This window comes from Pelmatolapia mariae, linkage group LG15 (genome assembly GCF_036321145.2).
Source record: "Pelmatolapia mariae isolate MD_Pm_ZW linkage group LG15, Pm_UMD_F_2, whole genome shotgun sequence".
In the NCBI taxonomy this organism is placed as follows: domain Eukaryota; kingdom Metazoa; phylum Chordata; class Actinopteri; order Cichliformes; family Cichlidae; genus Pelmatolapia; species Pelmatolapia mariae.
In genome coordinates, this window is record NC_086240.1 from 19,958,421 (window position 1) to 19,985,383 (window position 26,963).

General features: G+C 38.8%; 3 protein-coding genes and 3 non-coding genes across 9 annotated transcripts; 2 read left to right on the forward strand and 4 right to left on the reverse strand.

The window, feature by feature from the left end:
• Positions 1 to 2,070: 2,070 nt before the first annotated feature.
• trnaa-agc (transfer RNA alanine (anticodon AGC)) lies at positions 2,071 to 2,143 on the reverse strand. The gene has a single exon. It is a non-coding gene; the product is annotated as a tRNA-Ala (tRNA).
• An 881-nt stretch (positions 2,144 to 3,024) lies between these two features.
• trnaa-agc (transfer RNA alanine (anticodon AGC)) lies at positions 3,025 to 3,097 on the reverse strand. Its single transcript has one exon. It is a non-coding gene; the product is annotated as a tRNA-Ala (tRNA).
• Positions 3,098 to 3,609: 512 nt separating this feature from the next.
• trnaa-agc (transfer RNA alanine (anticodon AGC)) lies at positions 3,610 to 3,682 on the forward strand. The gene has a single exon. It is a non-coding gene; the product is annotated as a tRNA-Ala (tRNA).
• Positions 3,683 to 3,884: 202 nt separating this feature from the next.
• On the reverse strand, positions 3,885 to 9,371 carry ccdc25 (coiled-coil domain containing 25). Its single transcript, XM_063495375.1, has 9 exons — positions 9,194 to 9,371; positions 9,010 to 9,057; positions 8,807 to 8,846; positions 7,714 to 7,765; positions 7,403 to 7,478; positions 7,158 to 7,261; positions 6,832 to 7,034; positions 6,352 to 6,397; positions 3,885 to 5,127 (listed from the first exon to the last, which is right to left on the reverse strand). Exons 1-9 carry the CDS (start codon positions 9,216 to 9,218, stop codon positions 5,098 to 5,100), a joined length of 624 nt encoding a protein of 207 aa, XP_063351445.1. The 5' UTR covers positions 9,219 to 9,371; the 3' UTR covers positions 3,885 to 5,097.
• Positions 9,372 to 9,679: 308 nt separating this feature from the next.
• On the forward strand, positions 9,680 to 18,512 carry esco2 (establishment of sister chromatid cohesion N-acetyltransferase 2). Of its 4 annotated transcripts, none has more exons than XM_063495387.1 (15): positions 9,680 to 9,738; positions 10,774 to 10,836; positions 11,404 to 11,546; positions 11,721 to 12,033; positions 12,131 to 12,425; positions 13,724 to 13,845; positions 14,048 to 14,156; positions 14,900 to 14,987; positions 15,114 to 15,156; positions 15,297 to 15,441; positions 15,701 to 15,832; positions 16,342 to 16,431; positions 16,613 to 16,756; positions 16,996 to 17,180; positions 17,733 to 18,512. In XM_063495387.1, exons 2-15 carry the CDS (start codon positions 10,778 to 10,780, stop codon positions 17,863 to 17,865), a joined length of 2,001 nt encoding a protein of 666 aa, XP_063351457.1. In that variant the 5' UTR covers positions 9,680 to 9,738; positions 10,774 to 10,777; the 3' UTR covers positions 17,866 to 18,512. The 4 variants fall into 4 exon arrangements, with proteins under 4 accessions (XP_063351457.1, XP_063351460.1, XP_063351459.1 ...); XM_063495390.1 differs by having other exon boundaries at positions 12,134 to 12,425; XM_063495389.1 differs by lacking the exon at positions 9,680 to 9,738 and adding an exon at positions 9,773 to 9,825.
• Positions 18,513 to 20,178: 1,666 nt separating this feature from the next.
• Positions 20,179 to 26,519, reverse strand: pbk (PDZ binding kinase). The gene is made up of 7 exons (XM_063495817.1): positions 26,459 to 26,519; positions 25,707 to 25,874; positions 24,578 to 24,717; positions 24,018 to 24,187; positions 23,035 to 23,164; positions 21,224 to 21,400; positions 20,179 to 20,506 (listed from the first exon to the last, which is right to left on the reverse strand). The coding sequence occupies exons 2-7, from the start codon at positions 25,871 to 25,873 to the stop codon at positions 20,268 to 20,270; spliced, it is 1,023 nt and encodes a 340-aa protein (XP_063351887.1). The 5' UTR covers position 25,874; positions 26,459 to 26,519; the 3' UTR covers positions 20,179 to 20,267.
• Between the last annotated feature and the right edge of the window lie 444 nt (positions 26,520 to 26,963).

Here is a 26,963-nt window from a genome sequence, read left to right on the forward strand (position 1 = left end):
TGGTAAACATTTTAAAGTTCACAGATATATAGCACAACAATTTGCAGGATGACTAGTAATCATGATATACTGTATGTACACAGCATTTGAAAAAGTTTTAAAATAAATATGTCTTCATAATGAATTTTTTAAGTCAGTATTCTTAAATTCTCAATTTTTTTAAACATAGCCATAACACATTCCACTTACATTGATATCAATTTGCATTAGCCCTTAAATGCTGTTGGTACCTATTGTTTTATGGGCCACAATAAAGACTAAATGCAAAGAGTTACACCTTGGTTGGGAGGAGTCTGAGCTTCGAAAAGTGGGGAATTACCATCTTTAAACAAAAAATCAGAGCAAACCAATTTGCAGTGTGCCAGTTTGGGCAACAAGGAACAGTTGTCCATTTAAAACGAGCACTCTGCCTTTCAAGACAATGAGCCAGAGTTTATCCATTTTTCTAAGTAGCAGATCATTTCAAATGCTGCATTGACTTTATATTCTGTGCATGGCCTTTACAATATTTGAAAAGTTCATGTGACCAGGTACCCCTACTAGAACTTAAATTTCATTAAACTACTTTTGGAAAGAGGAGCAATCCCAGTTCAAGGTTCATAAGCAAAGCCCTGGTGTATACTCAGGACTGCATATGGGCAGCTCTGAAACACCAAAGATCATGTGACATTTGTAAGTCGCAACCAGAGGGGAATTAGCTCAAATGGTAGAGCGCTTGCTTCGCATGCGAGAGGTAGCGGGATCGACGTACTTTCACTAGTACGTCACGACACTCAGGAATATATCCTTTACAGAAAACAGCAATGTAATCTTTAGCCATCATCAATGGGCGATTGATATAGTCTGACAAATAATAACTCATACCTCTTGATATATTTTCAGTGGCACACGTCATTGCATTGTGATCTTGCTACAGCCGAAGACACAGGGGGATTGGCTCAAATGGTGGAGCGCTCGCTTAGCATGCCAGAGGTCGCAGGATCGATGCCCGCATCCTCCAAAAGGCCTTGCCTTCAAGCATCAACACAAAAAGCTTTCCTTTCCACAGTAAACAAATTCCTTAAAGCCCAGTGTTCAGCTACTCCTGGTTAAGTAAAGTTATACTGGAAGGAGCAGCAATCCCAGTTCAAGGTCCACATGCAATGCCCCCCATGTGTCTAGACTCAGCACTGTGCTTATACAGAGCTAAAGGATGTACTCTATATTTTTTCATTTATCACCCTAAAACAATGGAGGAGTGAAATAGTCACTGTTAAAGAAAGACTTACCCTTTACTAGATTTACTGCCTGCCACCTTTTTTTCTTTTTAACTGCCTGTGCATGTGAAGCAGGTGCTCTACCATTTGAGTTTTTTATCAACAGAAAATGTTCATCTTTAAAGTCTGTATAATAAATAAATAAACTTTATTTACTTTGAATACATTCTAAATTTTATGTGTATGAGGTAGTTGGTTACTAGTGTTGGCCAAATTAAGTTTTCTGAAACACTGAAGCTTGTATAGAAAAGGGTTCGTTACTCAAAGCTTTTTAACACAATCGTCTTTGGTGGCATCTGGTGGCCAATAATATCACGAGCCGCTTGAATCTATAAATTAAATTGAACTGCTCGATTATGATTGCCCAGGCAGTGAGTGATGTCATCAGACGCCGATGAATAGTTTTAAAATGTGTGAGAAAGGTTGGACTGTGAAAGTGAATCATCAGCAAATACAAATACGATTTTATGATTTTTTCCATTTATGAGTTCCTAGGATTATGTGATCTATCTGGTATTTTAAGGGTTAAAATTCTGAATTTGAATTAAAATCAAGTCAATGAAAGTGGAATTTTTTTTAAAGATATATTAATTTTATAGCATTTTGTAAACGTAAACAATGGGTTTAAAAATAATAAAAATATAAAAAAAATAATAAAAATTACAGACCTAATCTGTTGGTGGACACTTTTGGCCACGAACAAGCTGAAAGGGTAGTGATTCTGAACAAACCCAGAGGGTTAAACTGAACTGTCCGGGTAAGTGATGAGAGGGATCTCACCGTGCAAACTTATGATGCCTAAAACAATGTTCTTTGGAGGATGCGGGCATCGATCCCGCTACCTCTCGCATGCTAAGCGAGCGCTCTACCATTTGAGCTAATCCCCCACCCGAAACTACTCCGAGTGACGTCACCACACATTGATAAATAGTCTTAAAATGTGTAATGTGTAAGAAAGAGTATTTGAGAGATGAAAGTAAAATTAATTTGGTTTATTGAACAGATATTTTCGGACTGTGTATTCTCTTCTTGGAGACGCAGCACCAAAAATAAATCATATCCCACAGCATAAACCACAGCAAATGACAAGAGGGAGGGGTGTAGTAACTTTTACCATTTACTGAAAAAAGGGCATGGGTCATTTTTGGCCACGAACAAGCTGAGAGGGAGTTTTTATGTTTTTGCTCTCCCTTCGCAAAAATAACAATGCATTATAATCAATGTTGATGTGAATCAATTACATGTCCCGGACTCTACTATTAATAATAAAAGAAATTCCAGAAGCACTGCAAATATATATAATTGTGAGATTTGAGGTTGTCTTCCATCTAGTGCAGTGGACAATCAAACTGGTTTTTAAAGGGTCAAAAATGTCAAAATTAATAACTATTTTATATTTATGAAAAGAACTGAAGTTAGTTAAAAGCTTTATGCAGAAAAAATGGCAAAAATCATAAAAATAATAAAAATTACAGACCTAATCTGTTGGTGGACACTTTTGGCCACGAACAAGCTGAAAGGGTAGTGATTCTGAACAAACCCAGAGGGTTAAAATGAACTGCTTGATTATGATTGTCGGCTCAGTTGAAAGCCACTGTTTAATGTCATTTGAGAGTTGTGTGATGTTGGGCTACCATTGTATGCTTGAACATGTACAGTATTTTTGTGGGGTAAAAAAACACAACGTCTGTCTGTTTGGGTAGGTGATGAGGGGGATTTCACTGTGCAAACATATATGTTTTGTGACGATGCCTAAAAGGATAGCCTTTGGAGGATGCGGGCATCGATCCCGCTACCTCTCGCATGCTAAGCGAGCGCTCTACCATTTGAGCTAATCCCCCACAAGAAACAACCCGGAGTGACGTCATCAGACAGTGAGCAATAGTCTTAAAATGTGTAAGAAAGGTCGGACTTTGAAGTGAATCGCCAGCAGAGATGAAAGTAAAATTAATTTGGTTAATTGAACAGATATTTTCGGACTGTGTATTGAGGCAGGACCAAAAATAAATCATATCCCACAGCATTAACCACAGCAAATGAGTGTAGTAACTTTTACCATTTACTGAAAAAAGGCATGTGTCATTATCAGCAGAGGTTTCGGATCAAACCACTGTGAGACCTTGGATCACCCTGTTTACATGCTTAACGTAATAACTAGAGGTGCAGTACTCTAAGACAAGTCTGCTTTAGTGACCTTTAACTGATCACACATGCTGTGGTGTTGTAGAGCTGCAGATGCGCAGAGCTGAGAACGGACACACGTGGGCTTTGCTTCTGGAAATTATACGGGGATAGTTCCTCCTTGTTGCGCTCAGCGACCGTAGCATTCCTGTGATCAACCGCACACATCAGTGGGGGATTAGCTCAAATGGTAGAGCGCTCGCTTAGCATGCGAGAGGTAGCGGGATCGATGCCCGCATCCTCCAAATTTATTTAACCATAAACTAAAAGCAGACTAAAACTAAAAAAAGATTTCTGCAGCGTGAGAAATCCAAACCTGTCGTATAAAAAAACCCCTCTGTGCAGAGAATCTTCGTAACTTCCCGTGAGAAATATCCACAACAAAACAAAAACAACTTCACAAAACAGTGGATAAAGAGGTGTTTTTGTTATTTATTAATTACCAGGTTGTTATGAGCTTCTTGCTGCCACAGCACAGTTTAAGTCTATACTGATATATGAACAGGTTAGTTATTACTTATATTACTTTTAATACATTACTTCATTTTAGTTTGCGCAGTGTTTTGGGGTGATAAGGAACCTTTTTAATGCCCAATAAAGCTCATAAACCACGTTGTAAAATTAAAAATAGTGATATGTCCTAAACAGCTGTTATAAAAGTGGGGGAGTGTTGCTCACAGAGGGATCATCTTCCAAATGACCATAAGCTCTCCGTCACAGCAACAGAGAATTTTATAAGTCTGCACAATAAACACACCTCTTTATGTACTTTATCACAATGCGTAATGACTATTGAAAGCACCTTGAAAAGATTCCCAGTGTAGAATAAAATGTGACCTTTAATGAGACATCCAGCTTGCCTGAGATCAGTGTTTGTGTTTATTAAGGCTGAGTGTTAAAGGCTGTGGGTTCATAGCCTCCGAAGGTAATAACTCTATATTACAATAAGCAGCATGTTGTTATGATTTACTGGCTATTGTTGTGCAAAAACTCAATTTTAACTTTAAAAGATATTTACACTGGTCTGTAAACATCAGGAGTCATGATGGCAAATAAGAAAAAATATGATATACTTTTGTAAATGAAGACTGTATAAATTTAATATTGTTTTTTCTTAGTATTTTCATCAGAGCTCAAACTAAATGAAATGACTGGTCCTATTTTGAATACACGAGAAGATTTCATAATAAACGTGATTTTTAATTCATACACTGATCTGCATTCAATAAAATCTGTCATGCGGGGAAATAAAAATATTGTCACTGGGAGCAACAACATGAAACAAACGCACAGACACAGACAGTTTTATCATCATGAGCATGAACATCATCAGGCAGTGAAAATTCCATCAGATAATGTTCTGCTATCTGAGCATGTCTCCCCCCTTAAAATGACCCTCATCAATCCTGGTGCCCCGTGCTTCCTCGTCCACCGTGTCCTCTCTGCGATAAGGAGGTCAATCAGCTCGGTTTGGTCTGAAAGCAGTTTCTGAACCACGAGTCCTGGCGCCTCAATCCCTCGCTGTCTCACTTTCTGCTCCGAGTGTCCCAAAGCCAAAAAGGTTTGTCTGAGTTTTTTTTAATCTTTTCAGTGTCTGTTACAGGAAGCTAAAGCAGCCGGACAGCAGGCTGTCTGTCTTATGCTGCCTCGTTTTCTCCTCTCACATGAAGTCATCTGAATCGTTGCCGTCCTGCAGAGTACAGGCAGTAAAGCACAAGTTACAGACTGTTCATCATCAACTGCTACTGCTTCGCTAAAAGAAATCACCTTAAACATCAATATGTATGTGTATATATATATATATATATATATATATATATATATATATATACACACATACATATATTAGGGGTGCAACGATACTCGTATCGATATTGAACCGTTCGATACAGTGCTTTCGGTTCGGTATGCATGTGTATCGAACAATATAAAATTTTTAATTTATTTTATCAACTTTTCTTGTGACGATGCTGTGGATCTGCGTTCGACTACTCCGCCTAGGCTGCACTGTCGAGCGCAGATCCACTGAGCGCAGTGCAAGCTAGCAAGACAGAAGCTAAACTCGTTGCAACATAGCAAATTGAACCTCCCACACCCTCATTCAGATCTGGCCTTTGGAACTATTTTGGTCTTCATGTGAAGTATGACCCTGAAGGTAAGCGCGTCATGGACAAAAGTAAAACAGTATGTCGGATGTGCCACGCAATGCTCAATTACATGGGTGGGAACTACTGCGTTAGCGCAGTTTGCTCGTTAACGTGTTGACGCCGTCCAGCCCCACGCACGGGGCGATCCGCGGTAGCTCGTTAACGGAGATTTGCCGTGTTGTGGCGTTAACGTCATTTCAGATTAACGCTGACAGCACTAGTGGGAACACAATGAATATGACTGCACATTTACTCCGACATCATCCTAGTGCAAAGACAAGTGGAAGCAGACAAAAACAACAAGCACGCATGCTACAGACTTTACCCGCGTCATTTAGACAGCCGTTAGCACATGATTCTCCTTATGGGGACCTGATATGTTTAATATGCTGCTGAGAGTATACCCCAGAAGATGCTATAGTATAGCTTTTATTTTGGAAAGAGCCATTTCTCTGTAATAAACTCTCTTTTCCAAAGATGAGGGATTTCTCCATGAGATATTTATTTTTTTATTACTTTGTCATTTCAGCAACATTAAATTTAAAAACTGTACTTTTGAGTTAAAATATATATTTATAATTTTAATAAATGACAAATTAAAAAAGCATGAACATTTTTTTGTATCGAAAAAATATCGAACCGTGACACCAAAGTATCGAACCGAACCGTGAATTTTGTGTATCGTTGCACCCCTAATATATATATATATATATATATATGACATCATGGTAAATGAACAAAATAACAGAATCCTTCTTGGTGTTCACCTCATTAGTCTTCATGTTTTCAGTCCTCATCAGTGACGAGTAGTTCCTGCAGTGACCAAAACGCAAGAGTGTCACACATAGCGGCCAAACTTTATTTGAGACATATTTTTATTTTATAAGTATTTATATCTAAAATGTACATGTGGTCGGGTTTTTGCTGTTACAGATAAGGTTAAGAGTAAATAAGTGTGTGCTTTAGGAACCTCCTGCTATGGCTTGGTTAGTATAGTTTCGACTCTTAAGGAGAAAATACTAATATTGTGTAAATGGACACAAATTAGTACATATAGAGCTGTCAGATGAAATTTAGTTTCACAAAAACCAATCAGTAGGTTTAAAGTGGTGTGCATTATATCAACTGCTGTGAGGCTCCTGTGAAATATAAGTGCTGCAGACTGAAATGTCATCGTACTTATCAATACGATCGTTTTGGCTATAATCATGCAGCCATAATTAAACATTTCTAAAACACTGTTCTACCTGAGCTCCTCTTGCTCTTTTTTCCTTTTCTGCTCCTCCTTCTCTCTCCTCTTCTGCTCCTGCAGCTGAGCTTTCTTCTCGTTCCTCTCCTCCCGATCTCTCGATTCCTTCTCTGCTGCCAGATCAGGGAACCGTTCCACTTTTGTTTTCTCCAGACGGTTTATTATCTCGTTGATCTTCTTCTCCACTGCCACGATCTTTACCTGTGAACACAAAGCCAGTTTAGCGAACACATAAAATTGACTAAAAATACTATGTAATGTTAGAGTATTACGCTGATTGTTGCATAATAATCCACCAGCGTACATGAAGTCAGGTCTGCTGACCTCTTTCTGTCGATAAAAGCCGATCTGTCCAACATCCATGTCTCCTGTTTTCTTCAGGTTGGCCCACGGTGTGTAAACCACATTGATGTTGTTCATCTTACAGCCTGAAAACATGTAACACGTCAAGTTTAACCACATCTGCATACAAAATTCCTCTCAGTAAAAATAACAGCAGACAGAAACTTGTACAAGAGGATCTCTCAGGCCAGCCTGCAGGCTTAAGGGTGAAAGTATTTCCTCTTTACCTTGGATGCTGTTGTTTTTCACCAGTTGTGCGCAGTCTATCAGCACCTCTGGTGGGATATCATCAATGGTTTGACCCTAGAAATTAATCACATAATAGTTACATCACTGTCAAATATTTTCCATAGAAATTTTATGTGGAGTGTCGCTGACACAACCAAAAGCAGAGAACAGACTGTTATATTTAGTAACAGTTATTCTAAGAATTAGATTCTTGATAAATTGCCAGTTCCGAGAAAAAACTCAGGAGCGTGAACTTTTATTTAAAAGTCTGTCTTTCAGGGTCATTCTCGTTGGGCGAGCTGATGCTTACCTTTGGCATTCTCAGATATACGTGAGCTGAGGACAGTTTGTCCACGTGAAACCTGGATGTGGGAAAAATGAGAACGTTTAAATGACAGGATGCCATAAAGTATAATTTTAACAAGAAAAACTGTAACAAATTATACACAGAAGAAAAAAGTTATTAATATCAAAGGCAAGGAACAAATAATTCTAAAAAGAATCTATAATTATAGTTAAATGGAAATAAAAATATGAATCAACAAAAATGAAAGTCATCTATTTTTAACAACGAATCGGTTTTAAAGAGAGAGACATTAGTAATACAGAAAATCCAAAGCACTTGTTTAAATGCTGAATAATTGCAAATAATTCTTGGTGCATTTTTTTAAATTTAATTCAACCCTTCATCGTTTGGCTCTCACTTCAGGGGTCATCACAGCGGATCATCTGCCTCTATCGCATGCTCTGCCTCCATAAACCTTCTGTGTGGTCTTCCTCTCTTCTGGCATTTCAGTATTTCCACTTTCCCCTGCTGAACATGTCCAAACCATCAAGCTCTCGCACTCGCGGTCTAGTCCCTCAATTTAAGGCCTCTACTCTCCAAACTCCTACATTCTCTCTCCCTACCGCCAATCAGGCCTTCCTCCTCTCTTTCTCTGTTTTTGGCAGAAGTACTGTTTTCACCAGCATCCTACGGGTCAACAGTATGGAAATCTCATTCTTGTTCATCTGCTATTTATGTGAAAAGGACCATCTCTGAACTGACTGAAATTGCTGCATCCACTTCACCAGAGTCAACTTTCTGGGATGTGAATATTTGGCATGGAAAACATTTTATTCTAATTTCAACCCTAAATTACAAAGGTAAACTAACATGAATTTGTCATGCCTACATTAACGGACTGCACTTTAATGTTTCTACTGCTATAAACTCGACCGTTCAATACATTCTTACAAATGGTGCTTAAAGTTAATTCCCTAATCATAAATGTGTCTTAGTGTTAAGACACATTTATCTCTGAGTTTAGGAACCACGTACTTTTATTGCTCATCTCAGTTTCTTTACAAATTCCAGCTGCAGAAAATTCAGGTTATTTCAGAGTTCAGATAAAGAATCTCACCAGATATCTTCGGGCCATCCATACTTGATAAGATCTTCATCTGTAGGCATGAAACAGCCTCGAGTTAAAAGGTGATGAGATTCAATAAGAGATTTATTACCGGTGTTTAAGCAACAAAGTAACACAGGAATGAACAGATATAGCACACATCGGAGGAAGGTAGAGAAGGGCGTGAGTGCGCGACCAAAGGACAGCTCTCTTACTTTCATATTTGTCTTTTCCCATGTAGATCGTGAAGGAAGGGTTCACCACTGAAAATTAGACAGGAAGTGGGCCGTTACTGAGTGAAACTGCAAAATCACCTGGCACGAAACTCGTGAAAGACACAAAACAGCTGTAAGGAGTGCGAAGCTAACCAGGCTAACAGCTAATGGCAGCTCAACTTACCGGCGCTCGTGAAATAAAACACCATTTTACGTGGATTAAAAATTGCCACTAAAAAGATGAACAGTGTGTGTTTTAACTTTGGACACTAAACCGCTGACTGTGAAGAAAGACAAATTTCATCTGCAGTAAGACCTGCTGCCGTTCGCGTGTACAGAATGACCTGGGAAGCTGTTACCTAACTGAGGGAAAGTAGCGTGTAGCGCAAAGGAAACAGCGAAATTTACCTTCAAAACAAAAGCCGAAGGTCTACATCGATAGATAAAATTAGTAAATGCTGATTCGTTTTAAGTTAATTTATATTTTTATATAATCCTCATCAATTTTTTTTCCATTAGTAAATTGAATTTTATCTCATAATTTTATGAGTGGCTTTTTTTTACATGAAGATGTTTTATTTTGAAGGCTAGAACTAGAAGTTTCTCTCTGCTTTTACTACGTTTCCCGTATGGTAGCTGTTTCCGTTTCCTGTTACGGTGTAGGGTTTTTTCCCGACACTGGCGCGCGCTGTTCAAAACACAGAGAAGAAACGCGCGCGAGCCGAAGAGGTAGGAGACCCGCCAGCTACGCAAATATATATATATACAGATATACAAACATTTATTGGTTTATGTAGCTCAACAGAAACATACTTGGTAAGGAACACGAAGCGACCTATAGAGTTGTATTTTTGTGTGTTTTATCTCATAGTTGGGGTACATTAGTTTTAAGTAACGTGACTGTAATAAAGGTTTACCCGCCAGTCAGAACTAGCTTATGTTTAATGCTTAATTTATTCACCTTTTAAATCACAAACAAATGCACGTATCCAGTTGAAGTGTGCACAACTCCTGATCGATATGAAAAATGCCCGTTGTTTTGTAATGGAGACCGTGCTGCCTTTGCATAAGCCAATAGTCCCGCCAATTATCTCTTCGCCTCCGCTTGGTGCCCTTAAATGACCGCGTCGTTAGCTAACATGTACCGTCGAGCTAAAGCTGCCCTCGAGATTATTCGTTTTTCCTCACTGACGAAATGACAGTCAGGGTACCTTTAGGCTCTGTCTCATATCGAGATTCATAATCAGCATCCTAATCGATCATTAAACTCATAGGTCGTGGGCTGTTGTTTACCTGCCACAGTCACACCAGACCCTTGCAGAAAATCTCCTGATTTAACGCCATGGACATGAAATATATCTTGAAGCTGCATTTCTGTCAGTGACCCTTTTGCAGTGAGTATTGCTTTCAACGGCGGATTTGTGACCCAGATATGCTACGATTTGCAAAAGATGTCTGCATGAATAATATGGTACAGCTGATTTGCAGCTGGTGTTCTACTAGGCAGTAGATCTCGTTTGGTTGGTTTGGTTCTTTTTGAAATAAGATGCAGTGTTACTTTTGATTCATCTTAATTTTTGAGTAATTAATGTAGATTAAAGCATCTCTTTATTTTCTTTTACATCCAGGTTGATTATGAATTTTTAAAAAATCCTTTTATTTTCTTTGTATTAGGAGTGACTTTTCAGATCGATGGTCTTTTTTTCAAAGCTGAAATTCTTAACCTTTTTTTTTTTTTCATTTTATTTCATTACCTTTGTGCAGGTGTATGAAGATGATGCCCACCATAACCAGAAAGAGAAAGCAGTCCTCCCTGGACTCTGATAGGTAAGCTGTGTATATGCTGTTTGGCTTGCTGATTTACTCTTGAAACGTACTCTGTGTTGGACTTATACACTCAGATGTAAGAGAATAGTCTTAGTTGTGCTACAGTCGAGAGATTATGGAAGCTCGTGTTTAATACTATGACAAATTTAGAATTGGGTTCCTACTATAATGAAATTGACACTAATGGGGCAAAACTGCTTTTACAACTCAGGCTTGAGTGAAAAGTGGGGGTAACCTTGCAACAGGTTGCCATAGGGCTAACGGTGATTCATAACAACCTCACATAGTCCTGCATTTACGGCCAGTTTAGAATGACCAGTTAGCCGAACATGCATATCTTTGGATTGTGGGAGGAAACTGGAGAATATGAAAACTACATGCAGAAAAACCTGATTTCACCAAAAGGTTCAAACCTAAAACCTTCCTGTTTTCAGGCAGTAGTATCATCTGCTCTGTAATCTCAGTAAACACTTTCCTGACGAGTTTATGGGCTCAAACTTGCCAGTTACAAGTTATTGGCCAATTCACCCGTCGCTTGTCTCATCTGTTTTGTTTCTCAAACATCAGTCACCCAGCCAAGAAGGGGGTGAGGCGGGAGATGTCACCTGTGAAGAGGAGATCTCCAAGAAAGCCCCAGCAGTCTCCTTCCAGGAAGAAGCCAGCTGGCCGTCTGGACACCTCGCCACAGAAATCTCATCGCAGACCAGCAGGTGGGATGGACTAAACATGTTTTGTTGCAATAGAAATGCTTTTGTAATTCTTATTTGTTCAAAACTTAATGCAAACAACAATGGTTTTTTCCTCGTACATTTATAATAATTTGGATTTATTTATCTATTATCTATTTATTTGATATTTTATTTTTTATTTATTTATTTTTAAAGGCTCTCCCGCTAGATCACCTCGAAAATCTCCATTCAAACCTTCCTTGGTCACGAGCTCCTTCTATGGCAAAAAGAATCCAGTCTATCTCACTCCACTTGAGAGGAAAGCACTGAAGGACTCTCTGCCTTGTCCAGCTGCTCCACCCTCTCCTACTATGACCCAAAAGCCAGAAAAGAAGACAAAAAAGAACATTAAGGGAGGCAGTAAGCCAAGAAAAGTAGCAGGATCTAGTAAAGGGGGGAAGATGAGTACCAAAAGCTACTCAACGTCTATAAAGAGGATCAAGCTGTCCCAACCCAAACCCAGCAGCAGGTTTGTCATAGCTGTTGATACTTCTGAAGCCTTCTTCAAACAGCTGTTGTTTTAGTTGGTCTTTTAAGATTGTTCTAATTCTCACTGTTTAATTCAGCAGTGTCGCAGCTAAACCGGCTCATCCTCCTACCGTTGCACCTGCCAGCAGCAAACCCACAGAGTCCAAGAAAGCAATCACCATCACATTCAGCAACCTGAAGCCTAAGCCGAAGATATTTGTTGGAGCTGCTTTCTTCGGTACAGGGAAGAAACCTATATCCATGTACAAGAAAACTGCGCCAAAGTCTTCAACCAGGCCGTCTGCAGCTGTCCTACCGCAGACAAAGGGCAAAGAATCAAAGCAGCCGCAGGGTGCTCTGGCGGAAAACCAACAGCAGAAAGAACCTGAAAAGGTTTGTGTACATTTAAGTATTACTGGAATATCTCATCTCTTGAGATTCACTTTTCTTAAAATCGTGAAAAGGTTTCTATATTCCAGATACAAGCTACACTGGAGTAATTTTTACCTTCCAGCTCACTCTTAAAGAAAAAAGTAACTTTCTTCAGGCTCTTGCGCACAATTACAATTAATAAAATGTCGCTTGATGTCCTGGAGAACGTTGAGGTTTCAGAGAGATACTTACAGTCTAGTTTGGTGTACAGTAAAATGAAACAGAAGTCTTGTAGATGTTGGAGTGAGATGGGAAATGGGTCCATTTACTGATCCAATGAGATACTATTTTTGGACAGTGATTACTTTAAATATACCTGAAATGTATTGCTTGTGAATTTGTTAAAAATGATTAGAAAAACAGAAACTAAATTAACTAAAGGAATGAGAGGAATGTGAATAAACAACCACCAGCAGTTTGTTTACAAGGAAAATACAAATTGAAATTGTATTGGCTGTATTTTTACAAAATATCGAAAGTTTATACATTTTAGGAAACAAAGTGTGCAGACAGTAATGAAGAGTTTGTTAGACTTCAAAGATAAGAAGGGGTAACTATCATTTGCTATATCTGTCCATTCCTGAATTGTGCAGGTCTGGGGAGTGCTTTTATATTTGTCAGGATGCCAGATATGCATTAATCACAGTGTCTTGCTGTAAAGTGGAAAACTGTAAGGATGGGTCAGCGTTAAATTTAGCAGACACTCAAAAGATCAACAGGTTAGATCTTAATCTTGGCTGTAATATTTTTCTTACAATTAACAGAAGGCATTTAGGACACATTCTGTGGGGAAACATTTCAACCTGAATAATTACTGTTTAGTTCAGGGCACAGGAAAAACTTGTATACAGTGGTCCCTCGCAATAACACAGTTCACCTTTCGCGGCCTCACTGTTCATGCCTGTCTGAGAAAAGTGTATAAAGTGTGTAGTGAGTTCGCGGGTTATTTTTGGAACGTAACTCCCGCATAAACGAGGGACCACTGTAACTGCCTTTATAACTAAGGTTGAAGTTTTCAAGTCCCTCAGACATTTAGCTCCTCTGCGTCAGCAAAGACAACTGGAAGCCTGAATAAACAATAAATAATATATGTTTATTTTTTACATCTGATAATAAGATAATGATGATGATTTTAAAGGTTTTTCATGCAATGGTGTCTGCCATTTGATATGTTAAATAAATGAATGATTATGTTTTTCCCCTCCATGGCAAATATTGTCATGTTAATGGTAATATTTAATCCTGGTTGTTTCCTGCAGACTGCCGTCAAGCCGCTGAGGGCGTATGAGAACAAACCAAGCACAAAACAGAAAATGCAGTTTGATCCAACAGACTGGATGGACTCCGTTAATGAAGAGCCTGCAACTCCACAGCCATCAAGGTACTGATGTATTAAACCTGCCATCGACTTCATTTTTCGTTTTAGAAATGAAACTTTCCTTACTATTTATGTATTAATTATTTTTGCATTCATGGCATATTTAACAATCTGAATTTCCAACACAGATCTCTAATATTTGCACTTTATCAATGCCCCAAGACTGATGTTCAATGATAAACTGTTAATCGTCTTCCTTCCTCAGCTCCTCTAAAATGACGCTGGACAAACACGGGATTACTCATGAGGTCATGGTTATGTTGTTGAGATCTCCAACACAACACAGCTCCACAGCCTCCTCCTCCATCAGTCAGGTACACGGGTGTCCAAATGGCTGTTGTTTATAATGTAAATGATACTTTGATTGTTTTTCTACTACTACTGAGCATTAAAAGTGCTGTGAGAGTATTATACCTGCTTGCACACACCACGAACGAGTAGTCACTCCTATTATACTTCTACGAGGCTTGCCTGAGGGCTGGTGTGTTGCTGTGTAGTGTCACTCAAAATGTCAAGACTCCAGCAGACGCTGAAACTGTAACATGCCTTTACCGAAATAAAGAGGATGAAACTCCTCTTCAGTTATGAATGGCATCTGTTTCTGACCGTTTTTATAATGTAATTATAAAACAATCAGAAATTTTCTCGGATTCCCCCTTTGTATATGCAAACACTGATCCCTTCCTCGCTCATTCTCTATCTGATGCAAAATCTGTCAGGACTTAATCGATGGGGTAATAAGGCCAAAAAACCCCGCTTGTGATGGTTACATTTCTGCCTTTGATGTTTTAGCTCTTTTTCCATTTGTTCTGCTACTGTTTATGTGGTTTCTGCTGGGTTGTCAGGTTTGTCTTCTGAGTTTAACCAACTAGGAATTTCCCAGGGTGGCTCAGAGGTACTTATCCCAGAGTAGATATTATTTCCGCCCCAGAGATGATCCTGCACCTTCACCGTGGCAAAATGTTGTTGTTGTTGTTGTTGTTGTTGTTTTTTTGTAGCTGAGTCATGATCACTTTAATTTTTTAATGACTCTGTTAACTTGAATTGATGTTTTCAGGATACTCCTACAACAGAGGGTGGCTCTGAGCCAGCCTTTGAGCTGAGTTACATAAGCCCCACCAGCACTAACTCCAGCTCTCCCAAAGGTGAGCAAATACTTTATTAGATCCCTCAACTCAGACATAGAGTGGCATAAATGAATCCTGGAGATGTTCAGTTTTACTCAGTCCTCCTTCCATTTGTTAATGTTGAAGTTTTTTTTTTTCCTCCAGAGCCCGCAGCAGTCTATCCCATATTTGGTTCTGCCTCTAAAAGGTGAGATGGTTTGTTTAGAGTTCAACACTTAAAGATGGCATTTCTGTACAATATGTGCAGTATGTTTAGTTTTTAGAAGAACAATTACTGAATTTCAGTAACTGAAACAACCCTGAAGCATTCTTTTTAAACATCTGCAGGTCAAAGAGCGCAGCTTTGCGACCTCCTGTGTCTTGCAGCACCCCTTCTGGTCCGACAGCGTCGCTACAGACTCCAGCTTCAGCCGCTAAAGAGCGAAGCATTCGCAGGAAGAAAGAGAAGCAGGATGATGACCAGCTCATCATTGTAAGTTAAATTTACCTGTTTGCATGTATGCTTTGATATATTTATTTATTATTTTCTATTCTGATCCTCACCCCATACTCACCCAGCCTGATGCAGATATCTTTGATTGAAAGCTTGTTCAAATATTCAACCCACAAAAATCACAAGCTTTTGCTTTGTTTTGGGGTTTTTTGCAATACATTTTATTTGATTACATTGCTTTTGTTTCTTTACTGAATGAATTTTTGTATTTTTTATTTTTTTTTAACTCTCACATCAGGATGCTGGTCAGAAACAGTTTGGTGCAACGACCTGCAGCTCATGCGGGATGGTGTACAGCGCAGACAACCCAGAGGACAATTTCCAGCACACCCAGTTCCACCAGCGCTTCCTCGACTCCATCAAATTTGTGGTAAACATCCTTGGGCAAGACACTTCACCCGTTGCCTACTGGTGGTGGTCAGAGGGCCCAGTGGTGCCAGTGTCCGGCAGCCTCGCCTCTGTCAGTACGCCCCAGGACAGCTGTGGCTACAATGTAGCTTGCCACCACCAGTGTGTGAATGGGTGAATGACTGAATGTAGTGTAAAGCGCTTTGGGGTCCTTAGGGACTAAGTAAAGCGCTATACAAATACAGGCCATTTACCATTCAGTCTCTCTGGACAGAAGACATGAGTTTATGAAGTATTGAAGTGTGACTAATGCTTCAAAAACATAATGAAAAAATTATGCAGCATTAGCTGCCAAACATAGTTGGGTGGACTTTAGTGTACCTGAGCAGCCCACCCAAGTATAGTCCATGTGGGGGGGTGGGCATCAGGGAAGCTGTTAAAGCTGCTGGCAGGATTTTGCTTCGTGGGATGAGGTTGTTGTTGTGATTGTTGGCTTGTAACTGCAGCTCCTTTCCTCTGTTGTGTTTCCAGGGCTGGAAGAAGGAACGGGTGGTGGCTGAGTTCTGGGATGGAAAAATCCTCCTGGTCATGCCAGATGATCCCAAGTACGCCATCAAAAAGGTTTGAGCCAGCACACTGAAGCGCTTCTGCTTATTTCTGATTTTTCTCCATGCTTATTTGTTGTGAAGTGCTTTCACTTTTAAACAGACAGAAGTATAGACAGACAGCCTCGTACACAAGTTAGTGTTTACTTAAAAGTGTTGCATTTAATTTTTAATCATTTTTGTGTGTTTGCTTTCAGGCTGAGGATGTGCGGCGTGTAGCGGACAATGAGCTGGGGTTCCAGCAGGTGGCTCTGAGCAGACCAACTCAGGCTAAAACCTACCTGTTCATCAACACAGAGCGACTGGTGGTAGGATGCCTCGTCGCTGAGCCCATACGACAGGTACGGCTGTGTTAGTGTCTCTAGTATATCTGAAAATATAAATGTTTGTTCAGGAAATCTGTTTGTTGAAACATAGTAACGCTGCAGCTAACATGTAAAGCTTTTAAACATCAGATTTGCTTTGGAGATTAGCCTTTAATTATTATCTTGGTCTTCAAAACAGTGGTTTCGTTTTGAAGTTTCAGTTGATGCCACATGGGTCTTATAGGTGCCGTAACTTATGCATAGATTCTCTTTAGGCTTACAGAGTTCTTGAACAGCCAGATCGACACAAGGACATGACAAAGGACGACTTCATGGAGAGACACAGAGCCTGGTGTTGCTCCACTGTCCCAGAACAAGCTCTGTGTGGAATCAGTCGGATCTGGGTCTTCAGCCTGGCCAGGCGACGGGGCATTGCCACCCGCATGCTGGACACAGTGAGGTAGGATGATGAACACAACATGAATCTTGCGGTCTCCTTACTTGTTTCCTCATAGAATTGGATAATTTTGTTTTCATTGTAGCCATATAAAAGTTGTTTATATTAACACGGCTGTGATGACTGTCAGTGTGACCCCAGTATAAGCAAGAACTTTGGACTACCAAAGCATTTTTTTACTTTGATTTTTAGGGTGTCTTTGAATTCAGCCCTCTGTAGGTTAATCAATATGGCATCTTTTTCTTTCCTAACACATTATCCATTCCATGTCAGTATAGGTGTCAGCACAATTGTTTTTCCACCCATTGAGATCTAATATGTTTTCAAAGTGTTTTTTAACTTTTTTTTTTTGCAATGTATGATGTCTCAGTCAGCTGGTTACTGAGTAAACTCCTCACACACATGAACTTGTGGACCCTCTAAATAATATTTGAATGATAAACACTATGGTCAACAGCAGGTGGTAAAACTGGAAACAGGCTCACATAAAGTGTTTGACCGGATCTAAAAAGGCTTTTGCATGGCCTCACAGTTTCTTTTCCCTTTTTGTCTTAGGAGTACGTTCATGTACGGCAGTCCCCTAACCAAGGAAGAAATCGCCTTCTCTGATCCGACACCTGACGGCAAACTGTTTGCCACCAAGTACTGCAACACACCAACCTTCCTTGTTTACAACTTTGTTGCATGAGTTTGGAAGGAATTCAAAATTTGTCGCTGTTCCTCTGAAATGGCAGTTGGTTTAAAATTGTCTCTTCATATGCAAAGCAATAAATGTTCAGTTTTTTTCATGCTGATTAGGCCAGGCTGAGTTTTGTCTCCATTTAAATTTTGGTTGTATACAGTGATCAGCCACAGCATTAAAACCAGCCACGATGCTGACATTGATCCTTTTGGTCCTGTGGGTTAAGCCTTTGTTGATCAGGCTTGTTTTATCACACAGTTGCTCAGACTGTGGTTTGAGGAGTTTGGAGGTCGAATCAGAATGCTGAACTCCCTGTTGTGTTCCCGAATATGGTTTTAAAAGCTCATGAATCAGTATTTATATTCAGGACTGCCTTCTTCACTGTTGAATGTTTTTGTTTAATGGCAGTGCTTTCATGTCTATTTTTTTTTTCTTTATAAGGAGCTTGAATCCTGACTGAAGACGTTTCTCAGTTTGAAGTCATTTGCGTCTTCATGTTCAAATTAATGACAGAAAAATAGAAGCCTCTTGGCTACATGCTCATCTGAGCAGAATGTCTTTGTGCTCCGGGCTCGACATTTTCTGGAGATGTTTATAGAAACCAACCTGTTTAAAGGTGGATCCTATTGTTGTTTTGAGGCTTTGTAAATGCATCTAATAAACATGTTAAGTTTGTTTTTTGAGCCTTGGTCTTTTTGTCAAAATGTCTCAAAGTGTGCATACCAACAGTTCTTCTGCAATAGAGGAAATAGAGTGCAGCAGTACCAGTGCAGCTTGAACTGTAAAGGAGCACTGCAGGCTGCATATAAAATAACCTTTTGCTTTTAGGAAAAAAAAAAAAATTTCAATTTTAATACTGTTTTTGGTAAATAACTGTAGTAGCATTTGTCTGTCATTGTATGGTTTTTCCAAACCATATGATGCTGAAACTTGACAGGGTTTTCTTTACATTTGAAACTGGGGACTGGAAATGAAGACAAAGCAACCCAAACACAAACTCAAGTAAAATAGTTCAGCAGCTTTTGATGCGAAGTCAATCTAACCAGCAATCGCTTTTCTGTAAAACATTATTTTTATTCCCCCAAAACTCAGAAAAAGAGTAACTTCTTACAGCTGATTTGGACTTATCAAATCAGCATGAATGCACCCGATGCCATTGCCAGCATTCATGCTTGTTAATGGTATTATTTAGTTAATCTGTGGTCATTCCCTGCTGTTTTATGTTTGTGTCAGGCTACAGGAATGAATAAAATGCTGTGGCTTTCTGGTTTTTTTTTTTCCCCTCTCTTTTTCTGGAGGAATAGAAACATTTGTCCTTTGAACGTTCCCTCACATCCATTTAGTTAGTTCAAGAGTTTGCTGCCACGTGTTCTGTTTCAAAAACTGGTGAATTGCAATTACGATGGACCCAAGTATAAATTTCCTATTTGCGAGTCATTTGTGGAACTAACCTGTGATTGCTGTTGAATTTATTGTTGAATCAGTGCTGTCTTCTCTTCAGGCTTTCAGGTCATGAGAGCTACATCAGTGTAAGAGCAGAACTGCAAGTACTGGCACAATTTATAAATGCACCATGTATTCATAACAATAAACGATCAAGTCCTTTGAGATTGTTTTTTTTTTTTTTAGATATTTTAACATCTATATTTGTCTGTTGGAAGCAGCAGTCGAAAGCATCTCTTCTTAAATGTCCCTTAAGTTGCTTGTACAGCGAGTACTGTAAAAGGAAGGTGAACTTTACCTGCTGGCAAAGATGATGTAGCTAAAAGCTGTAAGTTTCAGCTTAGTCTCAAATAATTTCAGTCATAAGAAGCTGATCAGGTTTTTAAAGTTTAACAAGAGAATTATTTAAGTCCTGCTGTGTTTTACTAATAGGCTTTTGCCACTGATACATAACAAAATATTTCTAGCTTGAGAAAGTGGGTGAATGGGGGAAAGTGGTCTGGGATCATTGTCCAATTTATTGATATTTAAAAAAAAACCCAATATAAACGAACACTTTACAGGTTACAAGTTGAATGAGATTACAATGACAAATACATATAAACAGTGGATGAAAGTAAAAACATTTACAATATAAAAGAGGACTGTAACACAATAGGAACGATAACAGACAAATAGCGATATAAAGAGGTCAGCACAAACTGGAAAGGCATTTGAGCAAGTGAGTCTGTAGTATATTCATATTTAAATCCACTTTGACCATTAACTATGTTTATGCTCAGTGTTAGTTTGTTTATTAACCCGTGGAGAAAAAAATAGATATGTATCAGGGGACTCGTTATGTCCATCTGTTCTATAATCATTAATCTCAAAAAAAAAAAAAAAAAAAAATCTATTAGCCCAACATTTATGAAGTTTCATTAAACATTTCTAACCTGCACCTCTGACACAGCGAGCAGAATAACTCAGTCGATAACGATTACCTCGGAGGGCGTTTTGTCCAGGGAGGCGTTGCTCTCTAAAGCCTGGACGATCTGGGCGGCTGTTGGTCTTTTCTTGGGGTCCTCCTCTGTGCAGAGGTAGAAGAGCTCCACCATTCTCCGGTACGAGCTGCCCAGAGCCTCGGTGTCCAGTGCCGGCCGCGTCCCCAGCCGCTCATAGTAGGCGTCCTCATCAAAACTCAGCTCTATAGAGTCCTCTAAAACTAAAGCGTATAAACACAGTCAGTATACTGTTCCACAATTAGGTTTTTCTTTTAGTCTTCACTGTATGGAGTTACGCTTCTTCTACACACACTTCAGGAATGATAATCTGATGGAGCAAAATGCTTCCTTGTCAGAGTCTCACCTTTTAAACTACTATCAGAAAGTACAGTCAAGATGTAACTATGTGGGCACAATCAAACTGAACAATTACACATTTGCAGGGAATGAACATTAAGAATGACTATTTAAAAATGAAAGAAGATACATTCTTATTATAGTAACTGTTTGTAGAATTAAAAGGAGAACTGGAAACATCAGTGTCAGTTGATGTGGATTAGGATTTTGTGTTGGCCAAACAACTGTAGCTGCACAGAAAGTAATGAATGAAATGTAAACATATCCTCTTAGTACCCAGCTAAAGCTCTAGTTTACACTGAGGAGGATAATATTTTGCTACTTTCTACTGCTAACTTAGAACCAAGTGAGCTTAAGAGGCACTGGAATCCAAATAATTGTTTTTAATGATTTCAAAAGATAGCTGGATCTGAACTACAGGCACCAAGAATGCCTAAAATGTGTCTGATAAAAAGATGGAGGCGTGGTCTAAGCTCATGGGACTTTTTGTGCAAACTGAAAAACTGTGAAAGTGTCATGAAGACACATGAAAGAAAAGCTAACATTTTGTCATGTCTGAGTAAATCAAAGTGACATCTCACCTTCACCCTCATCATCCTCCAGCATCTCCAGATGAGGCATGGCCAGCGTCATCATCTCCCACAGAGTGAGACCGTAGGCGTAGATGTCTGCCTTGTCTGTGATCTCTCCTCCTTCCTCCAAACATTCCTTGGGCTTCCACGGCTCTGTGCCGATGTACTCCGCTTTTGGGTCAGACACTGAAGACACAGAGTTGTTTTTCATGAAACTCCTTTTGGACTGAGAAACAATTTAACTGCAAATCAAACAAATTTAATTTGCCCAGGTTGCCGCAATGGCGTCACCCAAAATTACATTACTTTTAAAAACAAAGCACATCTTTGAGGCTCCAGAAGTTTCTAATTAGTTCAAATTGAACCCAAATTGTTGGAGACCCCCGCAGACTGATGACATGATGTATGAGGATAATTTATGTTTCTGTCCGGGCAGAAAAACAAAGTAAATCAACTGCTGTAAACAGTGGTTACCACACAAATGTGTCTGCCAATTCTGTGCTTTAATCCATGATTAATCCCATTTGTGTGCCTGCATACGCTCTGTATCACTTCAGTTAACTGCACCATTTAACGATGCGCTGTGGGTGAGTACTCAGTTTTGCTGCTTTATGAATGAAATGACCTGCATGGCAGTCATAAAAGGAGCTCACTGAGTTGCTTTAGTAAGGGGAAAAAATGAACATGGTTCATGTGTTCAGCAAGGAGAGAAACGTAAGAGCTGGCTGAACATTTCTGAATAAAATCTAATTATTTCACTTTTGTGACCTCGAAGCCATATTCCTTTTATTACATGCTGCTTATGACAATTTTCACCAGGTCAGACATCTGTTTTCATGACCATTGTGAAAAAGGCACCTAAGATATGGGCTAAAGTAGGAAGGCCTTTGGTGTTGTTCTCTGTGATGATTTATTTTAATGCCAACATCATCAGCCAACAGATTATTAAGCAGAAACACAATTCTCCTTTACATCCTTCCCCAAATTCATGACATTTTCCACTGAGGTCAAAGACAAAGAAGAATAAAGGAAGTTTGTTATTGTGATTATTATTTTCCCCCCAGATTATTTGACCTGACTCATTGATTTGAGGTGACATTAGACCAGAGCTGGCAGGATTAAGTCTGTTTAATTCCAGCTAATTTAATAAAACCCTAAAAAATATAATAAAGTAATTATAACTACAGCTTTCCATCCAAAGCTCAACAGAAACAACAGAAAATAAATCAGCACATGTGCTTGAGCTGTGTGGTTGTTACTATGAGCTTGTCAGCTTATTGGTAACATACCTACTTCTGCAAAGCTGAAAAATACACCATAAATAATGCTTCCAGGCAAACAGGATGCGCCAATTGATATGAAAAGGACAATTCCAATAATAATAATAAAAAAAGAATCAACTCATAAATCCTTCAACCATTAAACAGTATAATCTAGAATGATGTTCTCTTGGAGGCATTGCTAAACAGTGAAGAAGATGAAAATACTGAGGGACAGCTGTAAACTACAACATAAAACATGAAGTCTGTAACAGATACATGCCCAAAATATACATAAATAAAAACTCAAGTCCATTAATCATACAAAATGTATGATTAATGGACAAAGCACACTATTTTATAAAATATACGAGGCTACGTTTGTGCTTACATTTTCCTTATGCTGTGTCGCCCTTACTGCACTATAATGCTGCTGCTGAGCCCTTGTTTCAGTAGATTCACATTTCAAATCCTAAACTCTCATATATAAACTGGTCAAAAATCTTTAATATGATGGAAAAACCCAGAGAGTTATGTCTCGTGACCGAAAACAGAATTTACCTTTCATGTTTTCATCCAGCTGCAGAGACACGCCAACATCGCAGATTTTCACTGTTTCAAAGTCACCCTTGATGACCACGTTACATGATTTCATGTCCCCGTGCAGCAGCTTCTTCTCATTGTGTAGATACTGCAAAGACAAAGTATTCCTGAAGCTCATGGCTGATGTTAAACAGACAAATATTTAGGAATGGAAGAAACCTTTGAATTAAGTGAGCTGGAGGATTATTAAACAGTAAATATTATGAAAATTTACCATTGCCTCACAAATGTTTTACTTTTAACCAGGGATATTATTTAGCATCAGCCACATCCTGGAAGAATATAAAGGTGACCAATACGTTTCAGATAAAAACATCACTTTTTATCTATTAAGTGGTTGGTATTTTTAAATATGTATTTAATTTGTTTTCACCCAAGTAATAAATATATTACAGCCTGAAAGATATTGTCAGTTGATATATTGGCAGACAGATTATTTGACACATGGGAGAAAGACTCTTTAGCCATGTTATGAACGTTGATGTTGCATAGTTTATCCACCAGAGGGCAGTCTGCACCTGCTCTGCTGGCAACATGTTTGTTATGCCACAAACAACAACAAATAAAACTTTGAAACTGCATTGACATATTTGCTTAGCAAGGGCTCACAAATAACTCAACATCACAGATGTTAGCGAAAACTGTTTGTTTGCAGTGTTTCCGACAGAAAAAAATATCAGCCAATATTGGATTTTTAAATCACCAAATATCCATATCTAAAAACATGCAGCTCAAGCAGACATATAAAATAATTTGTACCTTTTAAAAATTGTTGTTAAGAGACACTGATGTATGTCGTAAAAGATCATGTGTAATAACTACACATGGTCAGATGTGGGAATTGATCCCACCTGTGACTATATATGTAAGTATGTATGTATTTCCAGTTATGACACAGGTGTTTATGCCAGGTAGAAAGGAGGACCATTTAAGCGATTTACCTGCAGGCCACGAGCCACATGCAGTGCCACTTTCTCTATAATAGCGGCAGGAAAAGCTTTCAGGCCGTCCTCCCTCCGCTTCTCTATCAGGTCATTGAGGGACTGCTCTCCTCCGTACTCCATGGCCAAACACTTGGAGCCATCTTTGGCAGTGGTGAAGGCACGGAAACCTTGATGTTTGCACAAAGACGCACAAGATTTAAAAGAGCAAATATAACAGTATCACAGATGGCATGATCTGAAAATAAGAGAACCAAAAAGCTATTTTGCACAAGATTTTTACCAAGCGACCAACACAAACATTAATATAAAAAAAATAAAATAAAAAAAAATCAAATGATGTTGAACTGTGGGATTCAGTGTTTTTTGTTATTTTCTTATCTTTTTCTTAGAAATAATGTCAAAAATTTACAGTGTCAATGGAAAATATAAGTTACTGACATGCACATGTAAGAGGACATATAATGTGACCTCAGGGAGCTGAACAATGAATCTCTCTCAGTTTTTTTGTGTCACTGCTAACTGAGACAGATCGCCATCACAACAGTGCCCGCTCTTACCAACGATGTTTGGGTGATTGATTCCTTTCAGGACCTTTGCCTCCTCGTTGAGGCGCTCCTGGTAAACAGCCACCTGTTTGGCTGCACATTTACTGTTGATCTTCTTCACAGCCCAGGGTGATGCATTTAGGTTGCCCACTCTACGATTAATCATCAAAAACACACAGTTAGAGCGCATTTGTTTTTTTATGTTTATGTACACAGACAGGAATTGCAACTGCGATAAAAATATCTTGTAGATGTATTTGTTTACTTGGTCATGAGATACTGAAAGAGACACGATACTGGTAATGGTAATATAATATAGCCTTTAAAAACACACTGCTCATTCATGTTAAGTTTGCAATATACAGCTCCAACTAGATTGGCTAGATGTCCCACCTGCATGCATCCCTACTAACACCCACAGACGATTAGCAGACAGAACATGAGCTGAAATCACAGCAGTTTTTAGTTACTAGGAGAGATGAAAGTTGCATCTGAATTTTTAAAAAATCATATTTAATTGTCCTTCACATGCTTCATGCCAAACCTGTGAACTATATTAAAATTTTGAGTTAGATATTTTAAACAAGCTCTCGTCATAATGTGTGCCACACTGTCGCACAAAAAACTACTGTTCACACAGTCTGTTGGGATCTTGTCACATAATCTTCAGCTAACATTTTTTAAACCGTTTTTTTATTTGCAGGTTAATGAAAAGCAAGAACAGGCTAAAAACGAACAAACAAAAAAACACTCATAGATGAACATAGTTCATTGAAACCCAAAGTGACATCCAAGCTATTTTTTTTTTTAAATTGGAGGCTGAACACTATCAGCTTCCAATGACTTGGAAATTAGGAAATCTGGTTATTTGAAGAATTTTTTGTGTTTAGCCTTTAAGTTAATTTTGCTGTAAACGGACTGATTCAGGTACTTCCCTGGATCTTTGAGGGGTAGACATGACAATCAGCTTAATGATTCTGTGTTTTCACACAGATGTTAAAGTCCTTGCTATCTCTAGGGATTTCCTAAACAAAGTTATGTACCAAGCTTGACTAAATAATTTCAGATTTAATTTCAAAAGGGTGGTTACATTTGATAGAAGATACATTGTGATCCATCAATTCACAGAGCACAGTAACACCTGTTCATGAGATAGACGTTGACTCCAGTCCCACAACCCAACTTCTTCATGAAAGGAGAGGCAGGGATGGTGATGGGGGTTCCGCTGGTGCTTCCGGTGCTCCTCACTCGGACAATTTTAGGGGTTTTAAATGCGCCCTGGTCGGGGCTGGTGGCAGGGGTGGCCATTCTGTAAAGTTTCAGTAAACACGTGAAAGCAAAGTGGCAAAACAAACTCACAACAAGGTGGAAGTGGACGTACGGGCATCAACAACGATGTGGATTTGAGTTTAATGTACTGCAGTAATAGGTGGTATTTCATGTATGTATAACCCGAACTAAAATCTGAGGTGCCTACTATGTTTTTAACCACATACACGGTTGTCCTTGTCTGCGCTTATATAAAACTTAAAGAAAAAGATATTTTAAACGGGGCCTGGCGTAACTGCTATTAACAATAGCGTTCAGGGAGAAACTTCAAGACTCAATTCAAAATTTTACTTTAAAGTGAGTAATTAATACAAGACTTAGCTTCGAAATAAGTGATGATTATTTTAGAGTAGTTTTTTAGATACCGGTTATCGACAATATAAAATAAAATTAGGCAACTGCGCAGGCACCAAACTTAACGTGAAAAACTGTTTAAATTAACGTCAGCTGGCATCCTTTAACTGTGACTGCGAATCATTTGGTAAGTTATTTGAAATAATGTATCAAAAATGTCGTTATTTTGATAAGATATCTGTAACTTATTTTAAAGAAAAGTAGGATTACCTAAAAGTTTCCTTTCGCTGCCGCAGGTAAAAACCGCCCGAAGATTCAAACTGAAGGCTGGCCATACAGGACGGCGACCGCAGAGGGACAAACCGAGCAAGTCGAGGGAGTTTGCTTTTTTTTAATAACGGAGTGAAGCATGCATATTTCATTTTCTTTTCAACGTGACTGCCCCCAGATGGTCAAAAGCAGAATTACAATTTTTAATTTGTCCAAGTTTTACAATATTCTTGATTTTTCCATTAATTAAAAATTGTAATTCTGCTTTTCACCAGCCGAGGGCAGTCATGTTGCAAAATACTAGCAGCATGTTTGTTTGTTTATGACAGATGATGATGTAATAGCAGAGAGTTGGTTACAAATTAGATTACAAAATGTATTTTCACCACTTATTATGAGCTACACCACAGATTACTTATGAATAGTTAGAAAATCCTAGTACCAAAATGAAACAGGGACTGTGAGATCATGATTGGTCACATTTCAAGTAGCTGACACTGTTCTT

What these genes read in the sequence shown, in the direction of transcription:
- ccdc25 (XM_063495375.1), bottom strand. Translation starts at nt 9,218, where the DNA reads ATGGTGTTTTATTTCACGAGCGCCG. An exon ending in GGGAAAAGACAAATATGAAA is followed by an intron (nt 8,847 to 9,009) that starts GTAAGAGAGCTG and finishes TCATGCCTACAG; the next exon opens with ATGAAGATCTTATCAAGTAT. An exon ending in AAAACATGAAGACTAATGAG is followed by an intron (nt 5,128 to 6,351) that starts GTGAACACCAAG and finishes TGTACTCTGCAG; the next exon opens with GACGGCAACGATTCAGATGA.
- pbk (XM_063495817.1), bottom strand. Translation starts at nt 25,873, where the DNA reads ATGGCCACCCCTGCCACCAGCCCCGACCAGGGCGCATTTAAAACCCCT. An exon ending in CAATCACCCAAACATCGTTG is followed by an intron (nt 24,188 to 24,577) that starts GTAAGAGCGGGC and finishes GCAAACATCAAG; the next exon opens with GTTTCCGTGCCTTCACCACT. An exon ending in GGAGGATGATGAGGGTGAAG is followed by an intron (nt 20,507 to 21,223) that starts GTGAGATGTCAC and finishes TATACGCTTTAG; the next exon opens with TTTTAGAGGACTCTATAGAG.
- esco2 (XM_063495387.1), top strand. Translation starts at nt 10,778, where the DNA reads ATGAAGATGATGCCCACCATAACCAGAAAGAGAAAGCAGTCCTCCCTG. An exon ending in CAACCCAAACCCAGCAGCAG is followed by an intron (nt 12,034 to 12,130) that starts GTTTGTCATAGC and finishes TGTTTAATTCAG; the next exon opens with CAGTGTCGCAGCTAAACCGG. An exon ending in TTTGGTTCTGCCTCTAAAAG is followed by an intron (nt 15,157 to 15,296) that starts GTGAGATGGTTT and finishes AAACATCTGCAG; the next exon opens with GTCAAAGAGCGCAGCTTTGC.